This window comes from Leopardus geoffroyi, chromosome C1 (assembly GCF_018350155.1).
Source record: "Leopardus geoffroyi isolate Oge1 chromosome C1, O.geoffroyi_Oge1_pat1.0, whole genome shotgun sequence".
In the NCBI taxonomy this organism is placed as follows: Eukaryota; Metazoa; Chordata; class Mammalia; order Carnivora; family Felidae; genus Leopardus; species Leopardus geoffroyi.
The window spans coordinates 139,902,694-139,925,939 of NC_059328.1; the positions used below are offsets into that span (position 1 = coordinate 139,902,694).

Here is a 23,246-nt window from a genome sequence, read left to right on the forward strand (position 1 = left end):
GATATGAAAGCAGCCCCTGACCCAAAATATGTTGTGAACTGGTATGTGCAGTCATTTTGGGGAAAAACGGCTTCAAATATTCAGGCAAATCTCATTTCCCCCTTGATTTCCCAACAACTCTTACAAAACCGTTCAGCACAGAGAAAATGCTCCATAACGTTTCGGTTGGACATTGTCATAAGGGATTCTCCTTGGAGATCATGAACAGATGTAAAGAGATGATATAGACCTGGTTTATCCAGAGATCTTAACTGGCAATACTGGATACGACCTCTACCCTGTTCTTGACCTGGGCAGCCAGACCTACAGGCTTTTGGAAGTGGCACCTGGGGTACCACCGCTGTCCCCCAAAGCCAACCCAACTGCAAGTAAGTATCCTTGTCCTTCCACCGAGAGGAGGAGCGACTACAAGTCCCAGAATGCCCCGCTCTCGGAGCCGGGGCGAGGGCGGGGCGGATCTCCGCAGTGACGTCACCGTCCCGGGGCGAGCCGGGGGTGGGCGGGGCCAAGGGGCGGGCCGGGGAGGCGGCCGAGCGCGCTGGTGCTGATGCAGGATGGCTGGGCGCGCAGGAGCCCGGGAGGTCTGAGCCGGGCGAGGCTCGCTCCCTGCGCATCGCCTCGTCCGCCGGCCGCGTGGTCGCGGGCAGGTGGGCCCGGGGAGCAGCGCCGGGCCAGGGCAAGGCCAGGGAAGGCAGGTCTGCAGCCGGCGGGGCGGGAGGCTGGCTGATAGAAACCTACCCGGTTTCGGAACGGCCGGAGGCGCCCAGCCCGCCGAGTTCGCGATGACCTGCTGAGAAGCTTCGTTGGAGGCTGCAGGAGGCGGCCTCGCTGCAGGCGGTGCGGTTCGCGGCCTCCTCCTTCGTCTTACTGAGCCCCGGCCCCCCACCCATCCCCGCGCCCCCTCCCTGCCGCCAGCCGAGATGGCGGATCCAGCCGAATGCAGCATCAAAGTGATGTGCCGGTTCCGGCCCCTCAACGAAGCGGAGATTCTCCGAGGGGACAAATTCATCCCAAAATTTAAAGGCGATGAGACCGTGGTGATTGGGGTAAGTGTCCGGGACGTGTGGGTTCCCCGGCTGCTTCGCGCCGCAGCTGGGCGCCCGAACGCCCCAGACGGCAGAGGTGTTCGGCCACCCCCTCGGACATCCCCGCAGGGCTGCCCTCTCGCGTGGACTTGAAGAGAAACCCCCTCCCCTACGCCCTACAGTTCGCTCCCGGGCGGGTGGAGGGGCCACTGGGGGCAGCGGGCGGGCCCAGGTGTCGAGAGTGGAGGTGGGGGGCGAGGAAGGGTTCGGCGCCGCCATTGTTCGCGGGGTGGGGGCCCTCGTGGGCCTATTGTTCCCCGCCCTGGCCACGCCGCGTGGGTAGGGTTTTCGGTTATCCTCAAGCGGGGTGCCCAGGCTCCCCTTAAAGTATGATCTCTGCACTCCATATATGGTTCCAGGCATCAGTTCGATTTATCGAACACTACCTCTTCTTCTCACGACCTTAGCAAAAGCAAAAGAAAAAAAGGTACTGGAAAAATCCTAGCCTTGGTTCGGAGCTCCCACGCGGTGTAGACGCGGCTCCCCGCGGCGTTTCACCTTGCTCTGCGTGCAGAAGGCTGGGGGTGTGGGGAACACTGGTGGCCTTGGTGTTCCCGGGAGGCCTGGTGTGTCTTCTGCTTCCTCTCAACCCAAGCTACCCTGGACGTGGTCCCCGGCACTGACCCCTCCCCAGTGAGGCGACCCCCAACCTGGAGTCTGCAGACCCTCAGATGTGCTTCGCGCTGGGTGGAGAGTAGGCTGTGTGCCCACATCTGTGGGACTAGGGGGCCCAGAGCACATCCATATAGCCCCTGTCTGCCAAGAGTAGAAGTTACTTTGTGTGGCTGGGTCCCCCCCCCCCCCCCTTCGCTTGATCTCCGGTCCTACCTTTCCTTTCCTCCTCCCTTCCCTTCCCCCCACTTGGCTCCCTTTCTGCAGCCGGGACTGCTGGTGGGGGCAGGGAATACCATTGGGTTTTAGTTCTTAAAGCGGTATGTCAAATGAAATAAACCAGCCTTTCCCCCGCCCTTTCACCCCCCGTTGTCCCCAGCGTGTGTAGCTGACGGTGCCCTCTTTGTATGCGAGCCGCGTGGGGAGGGACCGAGTTAACGGGAGCCTCCCGGTCCCCGCTGACATATTCCTGGCAGCCCGCTCGAGGCTGCTGATGCAGCCTTCCCGTCCCCGGCATTGATTAAGTGATGTCATCCAGATTACTGAGCATGCTCCGGCTAACCCCCTCCCTCCGATTCCCCCCAGTGGCTGGTGTATTTAGGTCAAGTGATTGACAGGTGACAGTTTCTGGAGGGTCCCTGCCAGCGTCCGCCAAGCCTTTCTCAAGCACCAGAGGCTGACGTTTGCCGGCCAAGCGGCCCCCAGCATCTTCACCAAGGTTGTGCCGCAGTCCCTGAGAAGGGCCCGAGGGACTAGCAGGTGCTAGCCGGATTGGTAGGCGGTGCTCTCCCTGAAAGGGTAACTGAGGCAATGCTCTGGCCTTTGCCCAGGGGCTTCATCTTGTCCCTCCCTTAGGAGTGCAGCTCCCTTTGACGACCTCTTCTCCCCTTCCCATTTTTACAGTCATCAGGAAACCATGACCTCCAAATGGCATGCGTTTATTCTAGGAGCTGACCTATCAGGGCAGGAAAGGGGGCTTTTCTCTTTGCTTAGTGTTAAATTGAAGAGAAGACTTATGCTACAATTATTGGTGAAGAGGGGAATTCTATACTTAATGGCAGGATAGGTGATAGTGACATATCTGCTGACAGTACATGGGGCAGATAGTAGCTTGTTTGGGTTACATCTCTCAGCTGGGATCAGCCTACAGTCAGATTTGCTATTTCCTGAGCCAAGCTGTAGTTTAGATAGAGTCGGAGTTACTGGGGACATCTCGTCCCTGCCCCTTACCTTGTAACAATTTTTTAACAAATAATTATGCAGCACTAGAACATGTTCTGGTGACCCTATTTTTTTTTTCCAGAGGTTTTAAAGAAAAGCCTGAAGAAGTTGTTATTTTTATTCTTCCTCTACCTTTCCTCCTGCTCCTCCTTCTCTTTCTCAGTCTTCTAAGAGTGATCTGTGTGCAAGGTGGAGATCCTAAGAACCATGTTTATTTCACATCTAAGTATACATGTGATTAACTAAATACATTAAAACAAAGTCACTCTATGAGTAATTTAAACTAACAGTTGTGGGTGTGAATACACATGTAACTCTTCAACTGTAAAGGGAAATTTTTGATTATCTTACTATAATACTTTTTAATACAGCGGTTTTGAATTTTCTTCAGGATAAGTTTGGTTCTTTTTTTAATAGAAAAAAGCGTTCATATAGTAAAGTGTTATCATAAGGGTACAGCTTAGCGAGCTTTTATAAAGTAATCACTCCCCTGTAACCATTTCTCAGACTAAGAAACACATTTTCAGGACCCCAGAGGTCCCATTAGTGTCGTTCCCGGTTATTAACTCCCTCTGCCTCAGGGTAACCACTATTCTGACTTCTGCCATAGATTAGCTTTGCTCGTTGTTGTTGTTGTTGTTGTTGTTGTTGTTAATAAACTTTATATACGTAAAACCATAGAGTATGTTTGCTTTTGTGTGTGGCTTCTTGCAGTCAACATTATGCTTGTCAAATTCCTCCATGGGGTGGTGTGTAGCAGCAGTTTTCTCCTGCTCATTGTTCTGTCGTGTCCCGTTGTATGAATACACCACGGCTTATTCATCCATTAACTGTCAGTAGATATTTGGATAGTTTCCACTTTGGGGTTAATATGGACATAGCTGCTATGAACATTCTTTTGCACTTTTGGTGAGAGTGCATCCAAAACAGAAGACTGCTAGACATTGAAGGGGGACTAGGGTTGGCATGTGCCAGGACCCTTCCTATTCCTGATTAATAATGTGTAACTAATGGAAATGACCTTTCTAGCAGCCTGTAACCCGTTTTGTACACTGAGTAGAACGGCTCCCAAGCCAATTCAGTTGCAACCAGCCCATATGGTTCAGTTGCAGGTGGAGACTGCCTTGGGTGGGCATCTCTTTCTTGCTTGTAGAGGTGTAGATTGTGAGGATGACCAAAGAAGGCCAGAACCGTCCAGCAATGTCAGTCATCTTCACTCCCAGCAGAGCCGTGTAAAGAATGAATTTCTGTGGAGTCAGCTGTTAGTCTAAATTCAGAATCCCAGAAATTTCTTTTGTTTTTGAAACTAAGGTCAATTTTTTTTTTTTCTTTAAAGTTCTGTTCGGGGTCCCTGTGTGGCTCAGTCGGTTAAGTGTCCAACTCTTGATCTCAGCTCAGTTCTTGATCTAAAGGTCATGAGTTCAGGCCCTGTGTTGGGCTCCATGCTGGATGTGGAGCTGACATAAAATTACAATAAAATGGGACTCCTGGGTAGCTCAGTCGGTTAAGCCTTGGACTCTTGATTTCGGTTCAGGTCTTGATCTCACAGTTCATAAGATTGAGCCCCATGTCGGGCTCTGTGCTGACAGTGTGGAGCCTGCTTGGGATTCTCTCTCTCTCTCCCCGTCTCTCTGCTCCTCCCCTACTTGCACGCTCTCTTTATCTCAAAATAAATAAATAAACTTTAAAAAAATAAAATAAGGCAGGAGCAGGTGAGAGAAGAGCCAGCGTGGTGTGGATTCAAGAAGAGGTGGAGGAAATTTGGAGCAACAGAAGAGAAAAGCTTTAGGGCAGAGTGAGAAATACCTTAGGTGGATAGGTAAAATACCTTAAAAAAATAAGGTAACACCTTAAATATATAGGTAACATTAGGTAAAATACCTTAAATAGGTAAAATACCTTAAAAAAAGGTTCTGTTCAATTTTTATGGAGATGTATGCTAAGAGGGAGATTTTGCAGGTATAGTTTCTAGATTTTTCTTTTTAAGAAAATGTCCTGCCTTAGAGGAAGTATCTCCACCATCCTTGCATTTTTTTTCAGCTCCTGTGTAAAGCTTTCTTTTTCTGAGCAGCCCAGCCACAGTCCTCCCCACTTTGAACCCCTGGAGCATTATTTTGCACAAGATCTTGTGACTTCTTTGTCTTGGATTATTATTAGTTTTATCATATATGTAATGACATTGTAAGCTATGGGCAGAGATAAAGACCATCTATGTTTTGCTTCTTTGTATTTCCCAGGGCCTTGCCCATAGAAAGCACTTAAGTATTTATTGATCTCTTTGTTGGATCTAGAAATCTTTACTTTGGTATATTTAACTTGTTTTGTGGGCCCTTAATTGGCCTAGGGAGTAGTTAAAAAAACAGTTTCTTTTTTTTTTTTTTTCAATATATGAAATTTATTGTCAAATTGGTTTCCATACAACACCCAGTGCTCATCCCAAAAGGTGCCCTCCTCAATACCCATCACCCACCCTCCTCTCCCTCCCACCCCCCATCAACCCTCAGTTTGTTCTCAGTAAAAAAAAACAGTTTCAAAGAGAAGTGCTATTCCTTTGAGCAGACCTGGTAAGACAGCATATACTATACTTAAATGCCTTAAGAAAATTGGGAAAGTGGTACTCTCAGCTTTGTTAAATAGTAGGAAAGCTGTTGACACTGGCAGTGAGATGGAAGTAGAGGGTGGCGATGACCTAGTGATTAGAAAAGGGACTCCACATAAATTACTTCTTCAGAGAAAAATATTGGATTTATAGCATTTCTCGAAGTACTCCTCCATTAGCTGCTGAAAATCCTGGTGAGTCAGCCACTACTTATGGCTCTGACTATTGGTTTTGATGTGTCTGTATTGATGGAAACTCTGTTTTGGAGAGTTCCCAGTAAGTTCTTTGAAATGGATGTTGACACTTCAGTTTGCTCACTTGGGACTTTCCTCTTATTCAAAGTCCTCGGAAAGCATTAAGTTCTGACCTCTCTGAGAGCCAAGGCAAAACATCAGCCGTGACCCCTGAGCTGGTCAGTGGTATGGAAAGTGGCCTCAGCCTGCAGGATCTCAGATGAGTTCTGGACAGTAGATGGGCGAGAAAGAAAGGACCAGGACAGAGACCAAATTCCAAGTTGGAGTTATCATTGTGGAAGTTAAGGACTCAAAAAGTAAAGAAATATGGCTAGAATTTTTTTTTCGTCCATAGTAATGGTCTTTAAAAACATGAACATTAAGATTTTTTCATTTTAACTTTTTAAAATGTTTATTTATTTTTGAGAGAGAGAGACAGAGTGTGAGTGGGGGGGCGGGGGAAGGGGGCACAGAGAGAGAAAGAGGGAGCAGAATCCCAAGCAGGCTTCAGGCTCTGAGCTGTTAACACAGAGCCTGACGCAGGGCTCCAACTCACAAACTGCAAGATCATGACCTGAGCCAAAGTCGATGCTTAACCAACTGAGCCACCCAGGTGCCCCTAAAATTTTTTCATGTTTAACTTATACACAGTGGTTCTATGGGAGGGACTTTGACAATATAGAGTTGTGTAGCAATGCCGTATTAGTTTTGCTGCTGTAACAAATGATCACAAGTTTAAGGGTATAAAACTATGCAAGTTCATTATCACAAAGTTTCCATAGGTCAGGAGTCCATCAGATCAGCTGGTTTCTCTGTTTAGGGTCTCATAAGGTCAAGACCAAACTATTGGCAGGGCCATGTTCTTTTCCGGAGGAAAATCCATTTATTTGCTCATTCAGATTGGTGGCAGAATCCTTATGGTTGGTAGGAGTGAGGGTTGTCAGTCCTGGCTCTTCTCAGCTTCTAGAGGCCACTCTGAGGCCCTAGTCATGGGCTCCTCTTCTCTGTCTTCAAAACCAGCAATAAGTTGGTCCGTCTCGTGGTTCTCACCCTCTCCTGCAACTTCCATGGCATGTCTTTCTCGCTGACCCTTCTTCATCCCTTTCCCACTTTAAGGGTCCATCTGATTGTAGTGAGCCCACCCAGATAATCTGGGATAATCTCCCTATTTTATTTTATTTTTTAATTTTTTAAATTTTTTAACATTTATTCGTTATTAAGAGACAGAGATAGAGTGCGAGTGAGGGAGGGGCAGAGAGAAGAAGGAGACACAGAATCTGAAGCAGGCTCCAGGCTCTGAGCTGTCAGCACAGAGCCCGATGTGGGGCTCGAACTCACAGACTGTGAAATCATGACCTGAGCTGAAGTCAGACGCTTAACCAACTGAGCCACCCAGGTGTCCCTAATCTCCCTATTTTAAGGTCAGCTGATTAGCAACCTTAATTATATCTGCAAAGTCCCTTTTACCCTGTAACATTCACAAATTCACAGATTTCCAGGAATTAGCGTGTGAACATCTTTTGAGGCCATCACTCTGCCTACCACACACTGCCATACTCACGATACAAAACAGTTTTGTTTACCACTCCCTACCCCCCCCAGAAGCCCTCATGCCACCCCTCTGTGCCACCCCTCTGTAGTCAAACCTTCTCCCCTCTCTTAACCCCTGGCAACCACTTCTTCTTCCTCTCTATAATTTTGCCTTTTCCAGACTGTCATAAAAATGGAATCACATATTAAGGATCTTTTTGAAACTGTGTCTTTTACTTAAGAACTCTTGGAGATTTGTTTGTTGTTGCATGTATCAATAGTGTATTTCTTTTTAGTGCTTAGAGGTAGTCTACTAGATGGATATAACAAGGTCTGTTTATCCATTCACCCAGTGAACGACTTGTGGGTTGTTTCCAGTGTGGAATGATGATGAATAAAGCTGCTATAAACCTTTGCGTTTATGTTTTTGTTTGAGGGCAAATTTTTATTTCTCTTGGGTAAATGCCGAGATGATATCAATTTTAGGATTGCTAGATCATATTGTGACTATATGTTTAACTCTAAGAAACTGCCAAACTGTTTTTCAAAGTGGTTGTATCATTTTGTATTCCTTCCCAACAGCAGTCATATTTGAAGGCAGGATTATAAAGGGTTTGTTCAGTCACTTCGTTTAAGTGAGCACTAATAGTGTTTAATAATGTCGAGAATTATCAGCCCTTCACTCTTCTGTGCCCTAAATTCAGAGATGTTTACATCACTTGAAAATGAATCAGTGGTTTCCAGTAAAAATACCCCCTGAAACGCTGGAAGGAGTGGACACAAGGAAGTAGCTGTCGTCTAGTAGGTGACACAGAGGCCGCTTGCTGTTCCCGGCACGCATGCAGTTGGCACCACCTAAGGGAATGGGGTTGGTGGGGGTAGGAGGGAGAGTCAGACAGAGCTGAGTGTGGATTCCCTGGCTAGCTGTGGGGCTTTTTCCCCAAGTCGTTTAACTTTTCTGCGTCTCAGTTTGATCATATTTGAAATGGAGATATAATTACTTATCTCACAGGGCTGTTAGAATGAAATGAAACGAAGGGGTCAAAACAGCATCTAGTAGAGAGAAAATGCTCAATCAATGCTAATTATCCCCCATGTTTCCTATCTGCCTGTAATTTTTCTCATTTTCAGAATTAGCTTTGCCTCCTAAAATTACTGCCCTTAACCCTATGTCCTGAAAACTCTTCCTGTAGGCCTATTTCTTAGGCATTTGTTCTTATGCATTCTTGCTTGGAATAGCCTCTCTTTTCATCTTATTTGTGAAATTCCTAAACATCCATGAAGGCAGAGCTCACAGTCTGTTTATTTATAGACCATATCCGCTGATCCTTTTATTTGCAATGATCATATATAGGAGAGAGGGAGAGGGTGTGTGTGTTTCATGGGTCTTTGCCTCCTTCACAGTGCTTGTCTAGTTGCTTTGTAAGTGTATCTTGATTGAGGCTTCTTTCTTTCCTTGCTCCCTGCACAGAACCAAGTCTCCATCAATGCCAGTTTCTGCATTTCCTTAAATAACTTGGGTATCATTGGGGATTTCCCTCTGCCTCCACCTGTGCGTGTCTGACCCAACTCCCCTATTTAATGACAGTGTTTTCCATTTTTGGCTTTTCTCCCCATTCAAAATAGGAAACCTCCCCCACCTTTGGGTTCCCTTGAGTCCCTGCCTCAGCTTTCTCACCTGTGTCTACTTATTAAACAAGCAAAAACAAAACTGCCTACTCCCTAATGGTTTCACTTGACTTAAAAAAATACCCCCTCGACAGATCCAATTTCACCTTATTTCTCTTGGATTTTTTATAAGGTCCTATTTTTGTGGCTGAAAAAGCTCCTCCCTTAACCCGTTTGCTGCATGTCAACCAAGTTCCTCTCAGTAGGAATTGACTTGTTTCATTTGCTGTTATTTGTTGATATTGCAGAGAACATGGGAGAATATGGAGTGTTAGATTCCTCACAGTACTCCCCAGATGTGGGCATGAGTCACACAGCCCAGGACCATCTCCTAGCTCTGCACCTTCTTAGCTGTATGGATTTGGACAGACTGCTAAACCTTACTAAGTTGCAGTCTCCTGGCCTGTAATAGGGCTAATATAACTCTCTACCTTGTAGGGTTATTGTGATGGTCACAAGAGCGAATGCACATCCAGTGCCGAGCACAGTGCCTGGTATATAGCAGGCATTCAGAAAAGTCCGCTTTGTAAGACCCACCAGTGGTTATTTCTGTGTCTTCTTGTCAGACTGACTAATCTTGGGAGAGCCCAGACCCTTCATCACAGGTTCTCTGGTGCCTTCAGGTTGTGTTAAAGAAAAAATTATTCTGACACTTGTAAAAATAGTTAAGGAAGATTATTGTGATAGGTATCAGTACTGTTGCCATAGGCGAGAGAAATCGGGCTCAACTCCAAGTAGAACAGGTTGTGGGGGTGGGTGGGTAGGTGGATGGACAGTTACCAAGAGGAGACATCAAGCGTAGGGGGGGATTCTTGCTAAAATGACCTAACAGGATTCTTGCGGAAGGCAGGCCAGATAACAAGGAATCAAGATCTAGATTATGCGGTATCAGGGGTGATGAAATATTGATATTGGGTGGGGGGTGGGATTCTCTCTAAACTGCCTTAGTAGGATTCTTGCTAACACTGGACTCTGCAAGTTTAAAGTCAGGCGTGGTTGAGAAGATGGCTCAGGGGAGCCTGACTACAGTGGTCATCTGGAAGCTGGATGATTCAGTGGGGCATTCGAGACCTTCTGTATTCTGGGCCTGCCTACCTTCCTGACCTCACCCCCTCACCCCGTGTTCCATCTTCCTCACTTCATTCCCCCAAATGATGAGGTGGCTAAGTCCCCCGCTCCTTACCCCAGCTGCTCACATCCCACATGCCTGGGGTGACTGTTCTCAAGTTGTAGCTAAATGGCAAACATCCATTCGCTTTTAGAATCTCATCCAGTAGTGCCTCCCCTGAAATTTTTCCGACTAGTACCTCTCCTCTTCCACCCTGCCAGATTAGACACTTCCTCCTATGCACCCCATATCCATGGACAACTCCCAGCTGACCTCCCCCAGTTACCGTGTTTCATTTATTTGGGTATATGCATCCTTTCTTCCAAGTAGACTGAAAACCGTTTGAAAGCAGGAAATGTGTGCCATTTATTAACATCTCTAAGGCCTGGAACAGTGCCTGGAACAGAGTAGATGCTCAGTACCAGATATCTTTTGAAGGAAATAAAAGAATGCTGACCATCCTAAGCTGTTAGATGGTAGACCCTGGAGTTATTTGCTTGGATTTTTACCTTGACCTTTCTCCAGCTCTGGTAACTTGTTTTTCCTACTTAGGACATCCTCATGGTTTTACTGTTACTGTCTTAAATGCAATAGCTTCTTCAGGGCTTCTGATATATTCCATGCTCATTAAAAAAAATTCAGACCATGCAGAAAAGCATGAAGAAGGTGGTAAAAAGCACTTTCACTTTTACAAACCAGAAAATACTTTTGTTAAAAAAATTTTTTTACATTTATTTATTTTTGAGAGAGAAAGAGAGCATAAGTGGGGGAGGGGCAGAGAGAGAGACACACACACAGAATCCGAAGCAGGCTCCAGGCTCTGAGCCATCAGCACAGAGCCCGACGTGGGGCTCGAACTCACGAACCGTGAGATCATGACCTGAGCTGAAGTCAGACACTCAACCTACTGAGCCACCCAGACTTTTAGAAAATACTATTTTTAACATTTCCTTGTATATCCCAGCTCTTTTCCATTCTATAAAACAACCATACTTTGTTCTAAAACACAGATAGGGTTTTTTAAAAATCTGTTTTGAAACCCACTGTTTTGCTTAACGGTATATTCAGATAGTAGCATTTGTAAAGGTTGCATATAATTGCATTACATATCAATCAATACTTTAACCATTTCCTAGTGTTAGACATTTGGGTTTTTCTGCTTGTTTTTCGTTCTGTTATAGACAAAAGTGTGATAAACATTGGTGCACACATCTTTTTGTGCACTTGCCAGATTGTTGTTTTAGAATACATCCCCAGAATTGGGACTGGTGGGTAACAGGGTATAGATGATTTTAAGGCAGCCATAGTTTTTGAGAGAGAGCAATTCAGAGATGGTAAGTTGTCCTGTTTTATACTCTCATCTCTCTGTCTACCAGATGGAATCGCTGCCAGTTTGTCTCATAAGGCATCCTTCATACCTGAGCTAAATTAAATTCTTACCAAGAGTATGTGTTCTGTCATGCACTGTTAACCCATAGATCCAGAACACAGCAATGCCTTCAGACTTTTAATGTAAACCATACGATTTTGTAGACTGTCTCCTGTCAGTTTCAATATCCTAAAGGATATTGTTTCTTGGAGGTGATCAAAAGCTAAATTTCTCTCTTGAGGCAGCAAAAGATAGAGGCCAAGTTTGTAGTCTTCAAGAAAAATAGGGTGGCTGCTTTTCTTCTTGGTGCTAACATTGAATGGCCTGTGATATCTGCTGGGCAGTTGTAAGTTGAGAAGGGATAAAATAACCCTCTCAAAAAAACCCTAGAAAGAGCTTAGCGCCTTGCCCTCTGATTATTAGGTACTCTTTTAAGTAACTTATTATATAAGATTCCAATGTACACCAAAGTAGAAAGAATAACAAAATGTAACCCCAGGAAGCTGTCAACCAGTTTTAACCATCATCAACAAATGGCCAGATTTATTTTTTCTATACTCCCCTAACCATTCCTCCCCAAATCACCTGATTGTTTTAAAGTGAAATCTCACATCGTTTTATCCTTAACATATCAGTTCTCTTTTAAAACCTCAATGACATCATCACAACTAAAATATGAGCAATTCCTTAATGTCAAGTACCCATATTTCCCCCTATTGCTTCATAAATTTATTCTACAGCTGGTTTGCTCAAATCAGAATACTAGGTGCTATTGATTACAAGTGAGGAGAAAAAGAAATGCTCATACGTATCGACCGTGAAACAAGAAGGGAGGCTTTTGCTGTGGAGTCCTGTGGGACAGAAGAAACACAGGGCAGTCAGGCTAATCAAGATTTCCAGCCCATGTCCCTTAACAATGGTCATGTCCCACTTACCCTTTCTAATAAACCAGTGCCAGCATTGCGGTGTCATCCAGAAAAGCTGTTTAAAGAGATTTCCGCGTTATAGTTTTTCCCTGCTGTTTTCCCCCTGGCTTTAGTTGGCTTGTGTAAACACCAGGAAAGCAGGCAGATGTATCACTCACTTGTCTTGCGAGCTCAATACTGCCCTTATCAGATTGGTGCCAAGTACATTCACAGCAATACTTTTAGGTGTTTCTAGGTGTAGTAGTATTTATTACCTTTATAGTCAGTGAATACCTGTCCTTGGTGTGAATTGAATACCGGAAAAGAAATCCAACAGAGCTGAAGGGAAAAAATATACATGTGAGAACAGAATTCACTGCGACATACTACTTTAAGGAAAAAGGCTTGTAGTTGTCTTTTTATGTTTCTTATGCCTTTTCTCACTAAAAAGAAAAAAAGGGGCGCTTGGGTGGCTCAGTCAGTTAAGGGCTGACTTTGGCTCAGGTCGCGATCTCACAGTTTGTGGGTTCAAGTCTTGCATTGGGCTCTGTGCTGATACCTCAGAGCCTGGTGCCTGCTTCAGATTCTGTGTTTCCTCTCTCTGCCCCTCCCCCAATCACGCTCTGTCTCTCTCTCTCTCTCTCAAAAATAAAATAAACAAAAAGAAAAAGAAAAAAAAATCTCTGAAGGGAGATGGATAAAAAGTGCAAATTAAAAAAAAAATCCCAGTAATTTATGCTTTAACTTCTAGGCTGCAGTGTATGGTCATAAGAGCTGCCCATCAATAATACTATTTTAGAAGATCTTTAATTTACTTAAAGGTCTTGGCTACACAATTCTGGACTGACAGTCCCTTCCTTTCCTGTGCTCTGTCACAGAGCGATCTCTCCCATTTCCAGGTCTTGTTTTGCCTCATGAGGAAACGAAGAGAGGTCTGCTTCAATTCTTTGAGGAGGTTATATCATAGATTTTTTCTGAACCACCTGTCTGGCACCTCACTCCTCAGAGATTATTGATCTTCATCTGGGAACCTGGTTAAATAACAACTCCAAGTGACATCAGAAACTTTGGATAGTCTTGGGAGAAGGGACTTCTGCTTCTCTTTCATAGCCACCTCCTGCCTCATAGAGAGGACCAAATTCCGGTCTGACTGGGCAGTGTCCAGACCTGTCAGTCCTGGTCACTGGTGGGCAGGATCCCATGAGAGGCAATCAATTCCGTCCTGTATCTGGCCTTGGTGGTAAGCTGACCTCTGCAGATATGGATTCCTGGGCTGGCTCCTAGGAGCTGTTTTTCTGTCTCCTGTCTGCATGCTGCTGAGTGGGTAAATTAGGCTAGCTCCACAGATTCAGGCCCAGGTGGGCTGGTCTCAAGGTCCAGAAGAGACTGGGCTGTGGTGGGGGCGTGGTGAGGTAAGGAAAGTAGAAAGACCATGTGAGCCTCCACACTTGGCTAGGTTCAGGATTGGGATATGGGTATCGATGCCCTAGCCACGTGCTGTCTGGTTACTTGAGCAAACTCACCCACCCAGTGGGTAGGAGGAGCTGTCAGGGGAGGCTTCTGGCTTTTTTGGTCCCTTGTACTAATGCCATTATATAGCATCAGAGCCTCCTAACTACTAATAGTTTATTTATTTAATATTTGTGAAAAACAGACTTTAGAAGGGAAGTGTGTAGCTCTTCGGTAATAATTACTGAACAACACAACCTACTAATTATTTGTTCAAACAAGTGGGAAAGAAACACCCAAAGTACTGTATCCTAGAGTAATAGCACTTGCTTGCTCATTTGCTTGTTAAATGTTTCTTAATAAATACGACTCTTGATAAAAATCGGTTTGAGGATCTGTTTTTAAACTGTATTTTCTGGTCTAGACATTTATCCAAAAGAGCTTGTAAAGGGGAAAATATACACGTATTTAATATTTCTTTAGTGCTATTAAAAAGCAAATACAGGGGCACCTGGGTGGCGCAGTCGGTTAAGCGTCCGACTTCAGCCAGGTCACGATCTTGCGGTCCGTGAGTTCGAGCCCCGCGTCGGGCTCTGGGCTGATGGCTCAGAGCCTGGAGCCTGTTTCTGATTCTGTGTCTCCCTCTCTCTCTGCCCCTCCCCCGTTCATGCTCTGTCTCTCTCTGTCCCAAAAATAAATAAACGTTGAAAAAAAAAAAAAAAAGCTAGCATATAAAAAAAAAAAAGCAAATATAAAGAGGTAATATATACATTCATGGAAAACTTGAAATTAAGTGAGTTCTTTATTACTATGAACGTTTACTTTTTTAAAGAGCGAAGGTAAAGTTTTGGACCTCACTGTGATTCTCTGCTGTCCAGTATGGAAGCCACTCGCGTCACGCAGCTATCCGGCACTTGGAGTGTGGCTGGTCCAAGTTGGGGCGTGCAGTAGTTGTAACATGTACATGGGCTTTTGAAGACTTAGGACAAAAAAAAACAGAAATGTAAACTATCTCAATTTTGTGTAGTCATTACATTTTGAAATGATAAAAATGATTTTCCCCGTTTTACTTTTACTTTTTCTAAGTTTATTTATTTTGAGGGAGAGAGAGAGAGAGAGAGCGCACTTATGTCCACACACAAGTAGGGGAGACGCAGAGAGAGAAGGAAAGAGAGACTCCGAAGCAGGCACCATGCTGTCTGTGCAGAGCCCAACACAGGCTCAAACTCACAAATGCCCGACCTCTTGACCTGAGCCGAAATCAAGAGTCAGATGCATAACTCACTGAGCCACCCAGGCCCCCATTTTTACTTTTTAAAATGCGACTACTAGGAAATTTGAGGTTACACGTGTGGCTTGCATTCATCGTTGCCATTGCATTTCTGTTGGACAGCGTCACACGAATCTTTTCCGTGCTGCTGACACACTGTTTTTGCATTTATTAATTTTAATTCCGCTTTGATGTATTGAGGGTTTATTGTGCGATAAGTAAGACAAGATCTCTTCTGTCAATGACCGTATATATAATCCAAGAAAAGAAGGCAAGTAAAAAAAAGAAAAGAAAAGAGAAAATTAGCCTGCTGGGAGTGTCCAAAGAGAAGAGGAAACAAAGCCTTGCTGGAGTTAAAGAGAAAGCACGTCCAGTTGTGTTCAGGGACACCTTGCAGAGGGACATCATTACCTTGACGCTGCGGCAGGATCTGTCTACACTGCACGTGTAAAATTTGCTTCTTTATCTTAAGTTATTTTGCTGTTCTGCATAGCTGCTTTATATATTTCTGTCTTGAATAGTGTTGGGAAAAGCCCCGGGGCGGGATGTGTGCTGTAGCCCGGTCCCTCTCTCTGCTGTTACTCCCCACTCCCCCCCAAGTACTGGTACATTGAGTGTTGCCACCAGGCCGGCGTCATGTAATTCAGTCCTGGCCATTAACGGCAGCGGGCTGGGATGCGCTTGCAGTGGGTGACATTGGGAACACCCACGGGGGGACACGCCGCGTCGTCTTTGAAGAAGGTCGCGGTGCTCCGCTGCTGCCCAGCTGCCACCGCAGTGTCCTGGAGACCGGGCCACAGGGCCGCCTCACTGCTGGGCTCGGCCTCCCTGGAAGGCGGTTTTTAACTTCCACCCCGGTGATTCGCAAATCTGCCACTTACCTTCTGTCTGCATTCTGTTGCTAATGCTAGGAATGACGAGACCTCTGGTCCTGGAAACGCATTTCCCTTTCGCACGGGCGCCAGCTAATGAGGTCCCTCCACCCCGTGAACAAAAGCGCGCATTAGGAGGCCCGCTGGTGGGAGGAGGCGCTGTTGTGGGAAACCCGGGAAGCGCCTTCCTGGTCGCTAGCAGGTGCCTCTTTGTCCTGGTGTGTACGTGTGTGTATGTGTTTGTGTGTGTGAGGTCGCCTTGCAGGTGAAGGCCACACAGCTCTTTGAAGCGGGAGTTGGTTCTGTGCTGGGAAATCTCTTTCCCACCCCTCCGGTGCTCCTGTTGGTCAGGGTTGACACAGAATTGATTTTTCCTCCTTTGCAAAGGCAAAATCGCCATGATGTAATGTGCAAGCCCAACAACACAAAACCAGCCGTAACCTCACCACCCTACATTGTCCATTTTAATTTTCATATCCTTTTTCCTTTCATTGACACTTAGCATTTTAAAAAAATGTACTTCCAACCCTGGATATACATTTATGCTTTTTTTCCCCCCTTAAATTTTTTTTTTTTTTAATGTTTATTTATTTTTGAGACAATGCGAGAGACAGAGTACAAGCAGCAGAGGGGCAGACAGAGGGAGACACAGAATCTGAAGCGGGCTCCAGGCTCTGAGCTGTCAGCCCAGAGCCCAACGGGGGCTCAAACTCACAAACCGTGAGATCATGACCTGAGCTGAAGTTGGATGCTCAGCCGACTGAGCCACACAGGCACTCCATTTTTCCCCCTTTTTACTTAAGTTTACTCCGTAAATGATTTTCCATGTTTTGTAATATATTCGTGGTTGTAATTTTCAGTGACGATTTAAGTGTCCATTGGGGCTGATAGATCACAGTTTGCTAACCCCTCTGGTTTCGCATTCAGACCTCCAGCGTCCCCTTAGTCTGGGTGATGGTTTAGTGAACATCCCTGCTGTTTTCTTTTGTTGAGTTTTTTCTAGAGGTTGCATTCTAATGCAAGGAACAATTTACTTGATCTTATTAAATATAATCCTGTTGCTTTCTGTAGAGACCAATCCCTACAGCCTCCAGGAATATATGAGTGTCCTATTTGGCAGTGAATTCATTTTTGAAGTGAAGTATAGGTAACTTAAGCCATATTTAACACAACATTTTTCTGATTGTTTGGAAGGTTCCTGGAAGACTTTGCCATCATGGGTGAGAACTGTTTAGTGAGCAATATTGCATGTGTCAAAGGCGCCTCAGTGTATAACGGTAGCCTCGTGTCTGTTGGTCTTGCCTGTTTTGAGGGAGGAGAGGTCGGAAGACAATCCTGTAAAATGGCTTAATTCTAGCAGAATTTCTTCAGCACTAAATTTCCTTCCAGAAGATGTAACTTATTTGGAAAGTGAGTGAGGGAGGTTGGAGAGAAGGTGCCTTTCAACTTGGATGTTGAGGAGGACTATATTTAAAGAAAATTTCTCAATGTTTTTAAAGTTAAGAATAGCCCCTTTTTTATTTTCTATTCTCCCTGGCCCACCCTTTCCCAAACACAACCTTAGGCAACAGTGTGTTCAGTATAAATATCAGGTAATAGAGTATCTTGATTCGCAGAACTACAGACAATGTATGTATTACTGTTCTTCTCACAGACGTTTATGCACCCATTAGATTAAGAGTAATTATCTTCTTAGACCAATGAAGTTATACTCTTCCCCAATCACAAACTATTGTAATTCTGAGTGGTGACAGCATATAGCAAAATCTGCTACACTTAACACTTATGTAAACACTTTACTGAATGTTCATTCATTTACTTTAACCCTCAGTGCTACCCTGTGAGGTAACCACTATTATCACAAGTCCTCTCTGCATTCCACAGATGAGGAATCTAGAGCACAGAGAGGTTAAGTTACTTGCTCGAGTTAACTTGCTCAAGAGGTTAAGTTACACTTGCTCACACAAGTGTAAGTAAGTTGTGGACCTAGGATTCAGACCAGGGCAGCGTGGTCCTAGAGTCTTTGCTTTTAACCATTTGTTGTGTCACATCTACATTTTGGTTCCTAACAGGAGTTGAAAATGTCCAGATGCACCGCATTTCCTAAATTGCAGTTTCGCTACGACACAAGTTCTTTGATAAAAGGGTTTGTTGTCAATTAAATGCAGGAAGTGTTGCTCATATTCTCTGCATCTTGGAGACAACCCCACCTCTCTTGTCAACAGTCCTGCAGTAAATAAGCACACTTGGCTCTGTTTACTTGGTGTTTACCATTAGCAACCCACTGGGCTGAAGTTTAATTTGGGGAACTGCTATAGAGAAGGTAGCTGTATCCTGGGCTGTACTTGAAAGTGGGGGGTTTTTTTCCTCTCTGTTGCTTGCCCTTACATTGGTATCAGATTTTGTATGAAGGTCAGAATCAGCTCTGCTCTTGCTATAATTTCCAGCTGAGAGGCTGTCTAGGGTGTTCCATAGATCACAGTGCCAGTGCTCTCAGGGTGTGGTGCATTTGCTACGAAATATTGTAGGCTAGACTCCTGAATTTTTTTTTTTAATGCTTATTTATTTTCTGAGGTGGGGGAGGGGCAAAGAGAGAGGGAGACAGAACTTGAAGCAGACTACAAGTTCCATGCAGTCAGCACAGAGCCCGATGCAGGGCTTGAACCCACGAACTGTGAGATTGTGACCTGAGTCAAAGTCAGACGCTCGACCGTCTGAGCCATCCAGGTGCCCCATAGACTCCTGAATGTTTTGATGTACTCTTAGTTTACATGGATCTATCCACAGAGAAAAGGATTATCATGCCTTTTTTTTTTTTTTTTAAGTTTACTTATTTATTTTGAGAGGGGGAGAGAGAGAGAGAGAGTGCAAGTTGGGAAAGGCAGAGAGGGAGAGAGAGAATCCCAGCCAGGCTCTGTGTTGTCAGTGTGGAGCCCAACTCAGGGCTCCATCTCACAAACCATGAGATCATGACCTGAGCCAAAATCAAGAATTGGACACTTAATTGACAGAGCCACCCAGGCTTCCCTAATGCTTTTTTGTTTTGTTTTGTTTTAATAAAAACGTTTTCACGCTGCTCTTCTGTGTCTTAAAAGTATGGAGATTTATGTCTCCTTCTTGGATTTCTAAGTCCATATATACATTCAAGCATATTAGTAAACTGTCTTCTAAAAATTTGTGAGTAGGTTTTATTTTAAAAAGTCTTTTTTTTTTAATTTTTTTAACGTTTTATTTATTTTTGAGACAGGGAGAGACAGATCATGAACAGGGGAGGGTCAGAGAGAGGGAGACACAGAATCCGAAACAGGCTCCAGGCTCCGAGCTGTCAGCACAGAGACCGACGCGGGGCTCGAACTCACAGACCGCGAGATCATGACCTGAGCTGAAGTCGGCCGCTTAACCGACTGAGCCACCCAGGCGCCCCTTAAAAAGTTTTTTAAAGTTTATTTTGAGAGAGACAGACACAGTATGAGTGGAGGAAGGGCAGAGAGAGAGGGAGAGAGAGAATCCCAAGTAGGCTCCGTGCTGCCAGTGCAGAGCCAGATGTGGAGCTTGAATTCATGAAACCATGAGATCGTGACCTGAGTCGAAACCAACAATCAGGTGCTTAACCGACTGAGCCACCTAGGTGCCCCTTATCATCTTTAAAGAATGAGAGTTCTGTTTCCTTCTTTCTACAACAAATACTTTTCACTCCTTTTTTCTTGTCTCACTGCATTAGATAGGGCCTCCAGGACAATCTAAAATAAAAACAATGATAGCAGGACTCCTTGTCATATTCTTGATCTTAAGGTGATGTTTGATGTAGATTTTTAATAGATATCCATTATTAAGGTAAGGAAGTACCATCTATCCCTGGTTTGTTTTCTTTTGCTTTTACTCATGAGTAGTTCTTGAAGACCTTCATTGCTTCTTGCTTGGATTGTAATAGTCTTGGGAAACAATTCCCTGCTTGCTCGACATTCCCTCTAGTCCCTTGAACACTGTAGCTAACGTCTTCTTTCTGAAGTACTACTCAGAATATGTCAACTTTCTGCTCAGAAACATTTTAAGACGCTCCTTTACTTACTAAAATAAATTTGAACTCCTCACCTTGGTTCCTGTGATTCAGCAAATGCTCTACAATATGTTTCCTTCAGAAATTGAGAAATTGATTGAGAAATCAAACCTAACTGTACACCATATTTCAACCTCAGTCTGCAATTTCACTCTTCGGTGCCTTTGTTCATGAGGTTCCCATCTCTTAGAGTGCCATTCCCATCTGTCTGTGTCTCTTGAAATTCTTTTTCGCTCTGCAGGCTCGCTGGAGGCATTTCCTTGTTTATTTAGTCCCTCCCTTCTTGGAATTACCCCATTCGGAGTACTGGGTTTTGTTCAATTTTTTCAATCTTTTTTTTTTTTTCCAATCTTTTTTTTTTTTTTTTTTTTAAGAGAGAGAGCACAAGTGGGGAAGAGGGGCAGAGGGAAAGAGAGAGAGAAAGAGACAGAGAGAGAGAGAGAGAGAGAGAGAGAGAGAAGCTTAAGCAGGCTCCACTCTCAGCATGGAGTCCAACTTGGAGCTTGATCCTATGACCCTGGAATCAACCTAAGCTGAAATAGAGTCAGGCGCTCAACTGACTGAGTCACCTAGGTGCCCCTATTTTCCTTCTTTTAAAAAAAAATATAGCTTTAGGGGAGCCTGGGTGGCTTGGTTGGTTAAGCCTCAGACTCTTAATTTCAGCTCAGGTCTTGGTCTCAGAGTCTTGAGTTCAAGCCTCACTTTGGGCTCAATGCTGGGTGTGAAGCCCAGTTAAAAAATAAATAAATAAAAATAAAAAATATAACTTTATGAAGGTATATTGATATCCATTGTTTGATTTATTTTCATATTCTCAGCATGTGAGTCCTAATGGGTACACAATACATGATGGAATGAATGAATAAATGACTAACTAAAAGAGTATTTCTTCTGGTACTTATTGTCTCATTTTTATGATTATATTTGGTCTGATTTTTGCTCCCTCCCTTTCCCCATAAGTCCCACCTGACCACTAAAGGAGCTGCCTACATTTTTCTTTTGAGAAATTCATCATAATTGGGCCAAACTATATATAGGTATTCCTTAGGGAGCACATTCTATTTATCCCACCCTCAACCAACTCACTGTCTAGTAAGAGAGACAGATAGACGCCGACATGTACACACACACACACACACACACACACACACACACACACACAATGGCAATACAACTGATAAGTGATTGACTAGTACTCAAAGTTTATTGAGAAATAAACACCTTTAAGGTTGGGGCAGATTTTGCAAAGTAGTTCCATTTCCCAAAGAATAAAAATTTTTTTGTTGGATATCCAAGTTCTGTTTTCTTCTATTCAGCTTTTCAGATGACAGAGCCAAAAATGAAAGAAATTAGAAATACATTAAGTATAGAAATGATTGCTTTCAAATGATTTCCTCCTCTATGAAAACATAGAAGCCACACACAAAACACTTTTCTCTTGATTTGCAGCTTACTAGTCTTACAAAACTATTTCAATTTAAGCTCAAAACTAGCATCATAAAGCAAGAAGGGTCCAAGAAATTCTAAATTGAAGACATTAATATAAATGAACCACACTTAGGGGCGCCTGGGTGGCGCAGTCGGTTAAGCGTCCGACTTCAGCCAGGTCACGATCTCGCGCTCCGTGAGTTCGAGCCCCGCGTCAGGCTCTGGGCTGATGGCTCGGAGCCTGGAGCCTGTTTCCGATTCTGTGTCTCCCTCTCTCTCTGCACCTCCCCCGTTCATGCTCTGTCTCTCTCTGTCCCAAAAATAAATAAACGTTGAAAAAAAAAAATAAATGAACCACACTTAAAATTCTATTGATAGTCCTCAGCTCTGAAAGCGAAATGTCTATAATTTACCTAAATTGTCTTGAAAGGAAAAGAAATAAGAGAATTTCTTTTTTGGACGTCTGCTTCCCAGCGTTTTCCTAATAACCAGGCTATCGAGTGCTTGAATTATTATTATAACCACATAGCTATTATTTTCATTTCAAAAGAGTGTGGGTTAATTCCAGCTGAAGCTTATATTTCAAGTGCATTTTTGTGTAATATATGTAATAAATCACTACTGAGCCATAGGGTCTGAGGATCAAAATTATTTTAGACCAACCAATACATTTTTCTTAAAGCTGGTCAGTTGTTCATCCTAGCTTATTACTCAGGAAATTGAAGGGGGAGGGAAGATTAAAGACATTATGAAAGTAATCATAAATGTCCAATAGCTTCTTTTTTACTTCCTTTACTTTCTTGACTTTTTATTCCAAATATAAGTATTATATAAGCATTTTAGGGCAATTAAAAAGATACAGGGAGGTAAAAATTGGTAAGTAGAAATGTCCCATACCCCCTCTCTCCAGAATAGCTACTGTTAAGTGATGGATGTTATATTATGCTAACATCTTACTTTTATAAATTTAATTATGAAATATTTATTACACATAAAATAATAAATGTAACAAAAATACATGATGAGACATTTTAATAAAATGGATACCCATGAGGTTTCCATCCCCCTAATAGCAATGCATAAAGCTTCCTTGGTCCCAGTTGCTGTCCCCTCACCCTGGAAGAAACCATCCACCTAAATTTTGCTTTTATCATCCACCTAATATTCTTTGTAGTTTTACTGCAAACATTTTTGTTTGTTTGCTTAATTTTGCTTAGTGTTGAATCAATGAAATATTTATAAAAATACTGTATATATCTTTCTGTGACCTGTTCTTTTCTCTCATCATTTATGTTTCACAATAGCTACTTAAAGTTGCTGTGAATTCTGAAGGTAGAAAAATGTAGCCTGTTCAGATCCAGAGAGATCTCTGGAAGGAAGGACATCAATCCGACTGGATTAGGACCCCGTCCTTATGACTTCATTTGACTTTATTTACCTTTTGAAAGGTCCTATGTCCAAATACAGTTGTACTGGAGGTTAGGGCTTCAGTCTGTAACAGGTAGTTTGCACCCAGGTCCTACTTTACACTGCAGGGAGTTCAGAGATGACAAAACTCAGGTCTTTTCTCTGGAGGTGATAGCCCATGGAAGGTTTCCTGGCTTTTTTCCTGATAACAAGACTAAGATTCCCCAGAAGAGAGCTTTTGGGGAGCCCTCCCAGAGAATGACTTTTTGAGCACGCACAGCTGAGCCTTCAAACCATGGAGTAGAGGGGCCAAGTGAGAGGCATGCCAATTTTCCCCTGTGTGATGGTGGTGTGGGGGAGGGGAGTGGAGGCATTCCTAGACTTTAAATCCTGAGTATTAGAAATGGCTCCCTGAAAGCCAGCTGTTGCTGTC

The 23,246-nt window shown here is 44.0% G+C and overlaps 1 protein-coding gene across 1 annotated transcript in view; it reads left to right on the plus strand.

The window, feature by feature from the left end:
• Positions 1–506: 506 nt before the first annotated feature.
• KIF5C (kinesin family member 5C) overlaps positions 507–23,246 on the plus strand; it is a 166,228-nt gene continuing 143,488 nt past the window's right edge. Inside the window, exon 1 of the mRNA XM_045479754.1 lies at positions 507–1,046. Within this exon, the coding sequence (XP_045335710.1) occupies positions 921–1,046 (126 nt within the window). The 5' untranslated portion in view covers positions 507–920. The remainder of the gene's footprint in view (positions 1,047–23,246) is intronic.